At 37.6% G+C, this 8,621-nt stretch overlaps 1 protein-coding gene across 1 annotated transcript; it reads right to left on the bottom strand.

Annotated features, from left to right (window-relative positions):
* Positions 1-3,268: 3,268 nt before the first annotated feature.
* Positions 3,269-8,621, bottom strand: cUnhxorf65 (chromosome Un CXorf65 homolog). The gene is made up of 4 exons (XM_084431212.1): positions 8,521-8,621; positions 4,238-4,303; positions 3,796-3,911; positions 3,269-3,537 (listed from the first exon to the last, which is right to left on the bottom strand). Exons 1-4 carry the CDS (start codon positions 8,594-8,596, stop codon positions 3,487-3,489), a joined length of 309 nt encoding a protein of 102 aa, XP_084287338.1. The 5' UTR covers positions 8,597-8,621; the 3' UTR covers positions 3,269-3,486.

The raw sequence follows: 8,621 nt of genomic DNA, 5'->3' as shown, positions 1-8,621 counted from the left end.
AATCAGAGAGTTGGAAAGGTGGGTCTAAGAGTGGAGCGATGGCCAATCAACTTTCAGTACTGGATTTTGTGTGTGTGTGACGGCTGTGTTTGTCCGACATGCGAGCCAATGAGCGCTGTCATGTGGTGGAAAACTACCTGTCTGTTAAGCACGTAAGCCCGCCTACTTTCATGACGCAATGCAACCTGACAACTGATTACAATATCGCGCTGTCTGTGAGAATAACTTATATCTTGTTGTGAATTCATTATTTGGCCGTTATTTCACTGGATCAAAACTGTAATAGACATACATAGTCAACATACAACATCATAGTCTTACTGCTCAAGAGAAAGTGTTTAATTCCAATCATTCGAAGCTCTACGTTATTTATAAAATCATTGAAGTCAGGGTGAAATGGAAGTCGAGTCTCTTCCCTGCTGTGACGTATATAGGCTACGAGTGAAACTGCTTCTCGAACAAGAAAAAATATAGCGGGATTTGATTTGTCCATTGGGAATCGATTGGATTATTGGATTTTAAAATTAATTTAAATTTCAATAAAAAATGTAAAATAGAAATAATTTATGGTTCCTATTTTCTTCCAGATGAGACTCTCACTGCTATAAAGGCCTTTTATTTATTTATTTATTATTTATTTTACATTGTAACAACTGAAATATGCTTAGTCATGCATTTGGAAAAGCTCAATCAGATATATTCGACTGGAAATTGGACCATAATACACAAGGAGACTGTACAATTCTTGGAGTTGGTGAATACAGCAGCTGTTTAAGAGAAGGTGAGTCATCCGTTTCATGCCTTATTACAGAGTGTCATAACAAATATGACAAAAGTGCTTATTCAACATGCGATGTCCTCTAGTTCCGTTCACCTCAAGTCAGAGTGATGTTAACAAAAGCCTTTGGGCTCTCATTGTCTGGACTCAATCCATCATCTCTCCTACTACATGTGAATAGGCTCTTGTTTTGGTAAAGGTCTTAGTATTTGGAATACAGTCAAATGTACGCCGTTAAACTAAGATGATTTCTTTTTACTTTGGATAAATGCATGTGATACCTGCAGATTAGATCCTACAATGGAAGTGCATCAGACCTGACCCCAGACACTGAAAATGTCATCTCATTCTTTTTTTATTGATATTTGTAAAATGAGCATTGCAATCTTGCAATAAAATATGTTTTACCATGTTTGTCTTAAGGGGGGTGGAAGGGTGAAATATCAACAAATATTTTAATTTGTATCACTGTTTGATTGTATTGTAAAAGAGTTTGCTGACATGCCGTTTACTCAAGGACGCGTCTGTATGGTAATTACACGGTAATAAATAGAATTTATGAAATCTCTTAAAAATGTAGGGCCACATGTCTGAAGAGCATGTAAATATTTGTTTAATATCAAATGCACTACTTCTTTGCTGTGTCTGTGTTAAAGCACACTGCACAAATCACATTTTGTTTTAATCAAAGTACATTATCCTAAATGGTGCACTGTAAACTAATACAAGCCTCTTTTACTCTATCTCAAGCAGAACAACCAGTCGATTCAGCTGCCTCACTCTTCTGGATCCCTCAAAAGTGCCAGTTACTGCATCATAAGTACTGAGGGTGACCCAGAGTGCAGCGAATGCTTAAAAAAAACAAGACCCTCTGTCCCGCAAGAAGAAGGGACTTGTGTTCCTGTGTTAACAGTGAATAGCAGATTTTTGAAAAGACAGAAACTCACAATGGGACAAATTGATGCAGGAAGCAAATATTTACAAATGTATTTACAATTAATTAAAATATACAAATTATCATGAAAATGAAAGGCAAGAAATCTAAAAAAAATTTTTTTTTTATATATAAATATGGTCCAGGGAGAAGATTCTGGAATTACAAATAAGAAACATTGAAAATAAGGCATACGTAAAAACTATGCAATGAATAAACAAATAAAGTTATTTCTAAAGATTCTGGTAAATAAATCATAAAAAATAAGAATAAGTAAAACATCTAAAATGGCATGTTTTAATATATTAGGATGCTTTTTTTTTCACTGCTAGTCATTTTATGACTTTCTTCAAAGTACAGCCACAAGGGGGCAATTTATACAAGTTTACTTTGAAAAGTTGATCTCATTACAATATACTTATCTTTTATACCAGCCTCCTCCACAAACATCTCATAAAAACTATTTACACACACACAGTAATGCTGGCTGATATCTAATTATGAGAACTTAAATGTACAAAAGAAGCCCAATGAAACTCTACATGGTTGTTCACACAAGGGGAAGTGAGGCATTACGTATTGAGCACAGGCAAGACAGCTGCAACCTTCACTTTGTAATATAGGCCAGTAAGGCAGTTTCAGTTCAGCATTGTCAATCACATTCAATCTCATCACACATTATGACTATCCCTTATATGCACCTTCCAGAATAACTGACATTTGACATTTCCAAATTTCACAAGCAGGGCTTTAAAGAAAAAGAGGTATATGTGCGGTACAGCATCAGGGAAGGATGTCACAAAACATTATAATGGCCACAGACGGTAAAACCGCTAACTGGCATTTCACCCACTCGTTCCTGTCTAATGGCTGCATTCCGCCCACATTGTGCTCTGGTGAAATGCTGAAAAGGAAAAATCTATGTGCTGAGTAACACATCATAAAGTTCCTTGCACCTGCAGGGCCTACGTACGTTTTGCTGAAAGTCTGCAGCTGCATGGATGAGAGAGACATACAAGATACTGATCTTGAATTATATTTCAAGATATCATCATGCCTCTGGCATAAAACTTATTGCAAAAATACAGTTTACACCCACTCCGTCAGCATTCAGACAGGTTGATTGCTTACCAAATATAGATACACGCATTAAAGTTTGTGCAGTAACTACACACACACCAACCTATGAACATTCCCTCTTAGATTCTCTCTTAATTTGTACCCAGCTGGGAAAAGCTTGGTAACAAACAGGTATTCATACTAACCAATCACAGGCAAGACGATGACCTCATCTGTTGCTTAATTGCAAGGGGCCAGTGGAAAATTCCAACATTTTTTAAAAAAGAAAACAGAGAAATAAGGACAGAGGGACAGATACAGTGTGTGTGTGTAGGGTGAATTCAGGTTAATTGGGGTTGGAATTGGAATTCAGGTTAATATATAATAATATCGATAGATAGATAGATAGATAGATAGATAGATAGATAGATAGATAGATAGATTGATAGATTTTCATTGAAACATTGTTTTAAGGAAATTCCTTCCCTTCCCTTTCATCTTCCAGCAGAAGGATGTACCTGAGTTTTATATAGTCAATATAGTAACTTTGAATCTCCTAATGAAAAAATAAAAAGTAATACAGCACGTATGATGAACACGTCTGTATTTGAATGAATTAAACTGGGACTCAACATTAAAAAAGAGCATGAAGACTGAAGTGATGGTGTTTTCTCAGTTCCTGCTCTTCCTGTCCCCTGTGTGGCGCTGGACTTCATCATTTACATCCATCAGCATTTACATGCGTAACTTTCTTGCGTTTTTTAATCTGCACAGCCACATGAAAACAACACACAAGATTAGATTATTGTTCACATAAAGTTATATTACCAGTTGTTTTACAGGTACGTCTGTGTATGTCTTACAGTGAATATCTGGCCACAGTATACAGTCAATTGAACAAGATTTTTTTTAAACAGTGCAGCTGAATACTGAATTTCAAGCTGAATAATACAAAATCGAGGTGACAGCAGGCGAACAAATATGAGAGAACGGTGAAGTTCAGATGTGGCACTAAAATACTCACGGTTTTAAGCAGTGGTTGAGAATTGATTTCCATTGATTTAGCCATAAGAGCCTCCACAACCCGAAGCTGCTTCAGACGAGTTTTCTCAAGATTGTCAATCTGAGTCTGCAGAGTCTCTGGAATTACACACACATTAACAAACAACAGTGTGTCAGCAATATAAAATACAATGCAACTGCTATATGAAATAGCTCAAATAATAATAAACTTGTAACAGACTAATATACAGCAAAAAAGTATTTCAGTCTAAACATGAATTCACTACATATCCAACATGTTAGTATTAACGCAAGTTAATTTAATCTATATTCTCTGAGAGCAATGTATGATATTAGTTATCTTTCAAAAAATTTCTTTTTAGCTAAATAATGTTTATATATATATATATATATATAAAAAAATTATACAAATATTTTTGCAGTGTACAAAATGCAATTGGCACCTATAAGAGCAGAGTGAACACTGGATAGTAGAGATGTGACAGAAGTATAAGCCCCATCAGACATACCTGTAAACACACACACACCCAGGGGCGTCAGTTTGTGTTGAAAAGTGGTGGGGACAAAAAATCTGATGAAAAAACATTACAGCAGGACGGGAAAAATATTGAATAACGGCGCATCAAAAATGGGCATAGCGTAGGCCAGACAAATACTGTCATTATGTATGCCACAAAAAAAAAAAAAAAAAAAAAAACACTAAAATCCAAACTACTTTAAAACTATAAGATGGCAAGCAGGCCCTCTCTCTCGCATGCGCACACACACACACACAAAGCCAATTTTTTTTTATTGATCTGTAAATTATTTAATCGGCTACAATTAACTAAATCAATCACAGTGCAAATATAAAAACTCCCCTACCTGTACTGTTGATCAACATCTTCTCTTAAAGTTGAAATTTTTTAAAACGTCAAGAAGAACTAACGATGTTAGCTGGCTAATACATGGATGAATGAAACCTCCTCCCCAACACTTCGAGGTCTGAACGTAGCACATCATGTCCATCCATTCCTGCTCAGGGGTGCGTTTCCCGAAAGCATCGTTGGCCAACTATGGTCGCAAGTTCATCGCAATGTCCATTGAACTCTATTGGTAACGACGGAACTTGCGACCATAGTTGGCCAACGATGCTTTCGGGAAACGCACCCCAGGCCAGAGCGCAAATCCATGAAGCTGGAAAGGAGCGGTAGTCCCATGGAATTTCTAACACGTTCTAACAACGTAGAGTCAGGGACGCGGGAAGTGGGGGTGCCGTTTTCACAGAATTGTAAATGCAACGCATAGTTCATTAAATTTTTTTTTTTTTAGCATTTAGTAATTTATTTGTAATAAACACTTTAAGTGGGCTATTTAAAAATTGTTATATATGTTAAATTATGATTTTAAGAATTTGTCCGCAGCTGCAAAAAAAAAAAAAAAAAAAGTCAAAAACCTCACTGTTAGTGTTTTGTAAGGAACAGGCAAATATGTAAAATATAGCAGGATACATTTTAATATAAAACAGTTTTTTTTTTATGTCAGTGTCGGCTATAGCCATGAAGTTGACGAATCGCGATCTTCGCAGCGCCAGAGAGAAATGCACATTTCATACGAATTACATAAGGAGCACAGTCTGTTTTCTTTCGTTTTGAATTGTTCTGCTTAAAAGTAGACATTTCAAGCTATCTATGTCTCAGGTCTGTGAGGCAATAGGCTACCTTATAGGTCTACGCTGAGTTTCGGTTGATTATGAGACGAGCTCCAGGTTCGCCAGCGCCTCCGTGTCCTGATTATCTATTTTCTAATAGCCTATATTTAGCTACTTCTTATTAAATCCAGACAATCTGTTGATGAAACATCGATTAAAATTAAGATACAATTAATACAAAACGAAATTAAATGTAAAGACAGGCTTTGTGCTTTCAGTTTGAGGTCTCTGTGAAAGTTTAAAACATTCGTTTAGTGCCGCTTTAGACGCGCTCACGTCCGTAATGGAAAACTGTCTGTAAAAACTTTTTTTTTTTTTTTTTTTTTTTTTGTGTGTGAAATAAATGTAAAAAAAAAATGCGACTTAGTCCAGTGCGACTTAAGCTATAGGCCTATATGTTTTTTCTTCCTCGTGACGCATTTTTTGACTGATATGCGACTCTGGAGCGACTTACAAAATAGGCTACGGTAAGTTATTTATTATTTTTGTGCAAATGTCCCATCCTTTAAGGATTAATTTATGTCCCGTTGACCGGTCCATTGCGTTACGAATAAAAGCAGAATCAATAAAGTCAAAAATGTAATGTGCAGTCAGGTTTGAGTGTGCGCTATTTGAACAATTGTTCTCACTGATATGCTTGTTGTGATTCGCGGAGATTTGACGAGTTTTATAGTCTTGATATTGTTTCTTATTCAAAAGTGGTGACGCCACTTTTTTGGAAATAGGCTCATTGCTGTACCATGGGTGCTGCAGGCGTAATGATATGAGGCAGGGCCTGAAAATAGTCCCCAGCTCGGTAGCCTATTATCAGGCGGCAGGCGCTGCTTCATATCATTACGCCTGCTGCACTCATGGTACGGCAGCAAAGTTTCTTGATTATTACGCAGGAATGAGAGTATAGTTCCTAGCCATATCAGCCTAGAAAATCGCAACTTTTAATTTTCCGTCGGTCTTAGTACACGATGTAACTACAGAAGAGTCAAGTTTTAAATAGGAAAAATATCGAAACTCTTTGTTCATTTTTTTGAGAGAGATGCTAATGGTCCTGTCCGGTTCAATTCATTATGCTAAGCTATGCTAAAAGTGGTACCCCCAGACCCGGAGATCGGCTGAATGGATTCCAAAACGGTAAAACTCAACTGTTTAACTCTGGGGGAGTTAAACAGTTGTAACCTACACTCACCTAAAGGATTATTAGGAACACCATACTAATACTGTGTTTGACCCCCTTTCGCCTTCAGAACTGCCTTAATTCTACGTGGCATTGATTCAACAAGGTGCTGAAAGCATTCTTTAGAAATGTTGGCCCATACTGATAGGATAGCATCTTGCAGTTGATAGAGATTTGTGGGATGCACATCCAGGGCACGAAGCTCCCGTTCCACCACATCCCAAAGATGCTCTATTGGGTTGAGATCTGGTGACTGTGGGGGCCATTTTAGTACAGTGAACTCATTGTCATGTTCAAGAAACCAATTTGAAATGATTCGAGCTTTGTGACATGGTGCATTATCCTGCTGGAAGTAGCCATCAGAGGATGGGTACATGGTGGTCATAAAGGGATGGACATGGTCAGAAACAATGCTCAGGTAGGCCGTGGCATTTAAACGATGCCCAATTGGCACTAAGGGGCCTAAAGTGTGCCAAGAAAACATCCCCCACACCATTACACCACCACCACCAGCCTGCACAGTGGTAACAAGGCATGATGGATCCATGTTCTCATTCTGTTTACGCCAAATTCTGACTCTACCATCTGAATGTCTCAACAGAAATCGAGACTCATCAGACCAGGCAACATTTTTCCAGTCTTCAACTGTCCAGTTTTGGTGAGCTCATGCAAATTGTAGCCTCTTTTTCCTATTTGTAGTGGAGATGAGTGGTACCCGGTGGGGTCTTCTGCTGTTGTAGCCCATCCGCCTCAAGGTTGTGCGTGTTGTGGCTTCACAAATGCTTTGCTGCATACCTCGGTTGTAACGAGTGGTTATTTCAGTCAAAGTTGCTCTTCTATCAGCTTGAATCAGTCGGCCCATTCTCCTCTGACCTCTAGCATCAACAAGGCATTTTCGCCCACAGGACTGCCGCATACTGGATGTTTTTCCCTTTTCACACCATTCTTTGTAAACCCTAGAAATGGTTGTGCGTGAAAATCCCAGTAACTGAGCAGATTGTGAAATACTCAGACCGGCCCGTCTGGCACCAACAACCATGCCACGCTCAAAATTGCTTAAATCACCTTTATTTCCCATTCTGACATTCAGTTTGGAGTTCAGGAGATTGTCTTGACCAGGACCACACCCCTAAATGCATTTAAGCAACTGCCATGTGATTGGTTGATTAGATAATTGCATTAATGAGAAATTGAACAGGTGTTCCTAATAATCCTTTAGGTGAGTGTATATTAAAGGTTACAACTTTATTAACCTATATTAAATTGTTTACAGGTAGCCTACCTACAGTAAAAAATGTAAATGTAAAATATGTGATGATAATATTGATCGAGCAATTGATGAAAGTAAAAATATATGCGCAGAATTGAGAAAATAGTATTTATGAAGATAAATCGTAGCCTATCACAGGGCAAACGTGAATGTTTGCGGTGCATTTTATGCAAACAACTCTAATCATAGTTGTAACTCTATATTTACAGTAGGCATAATTGTCATTGTGTATGTGTATGCAGCATAAGTCAAATACAATCCTCTGTTCGTGAATCATTAATCTGACTGCATCCGTGCATTTAATTGCCATTGGCTCGTGTGATAGCAATATGGATTTTAGTAATATTTTAAGTGATAATTGATAAATAAACCTTTAACATTTCTTGGTTCGCTTCATTTTTCAGAACATTTTAACCAAATGCTTTCAAAAAGTGGTGGGGACAAAATCAGCCATTTCAAAAAGTGGTGGGGACATGTCCCCAGCGTCCCCAGTGTAAATGACACCTATGCACACACCCCTGACTGTTACTTTAAAAATACACAAACTATTCTCTTCAGGTTATCAATAAATATCATACGAAAAACTCAAACTCACGCTTAATAATGCAAGCAATGAATGACTCTCTAGCATTTAGCAGTCCACTACCATTCTCCTGTGAATTCTCAGGCATAAAGAGGAATTTCAGCACTCCTTGT

Source organism: Rutilus rutilus (assembly GCF_951802725.1).
Source record: "Rutilus rutilus genome assembly, chromosome: 14".
Taxonomy (NCBI): Eukaryota; Metazoa; Chordata; class Actinopteri; order Cypriniformes; family Leuciscidae; genus Rutilus; species Rutilus rutilus.
The sequence above is the reverse complement of the archived record's forward strand: the minus strand, read 5'-3'. Positions and strand labels throughout refer to the sequence as shown.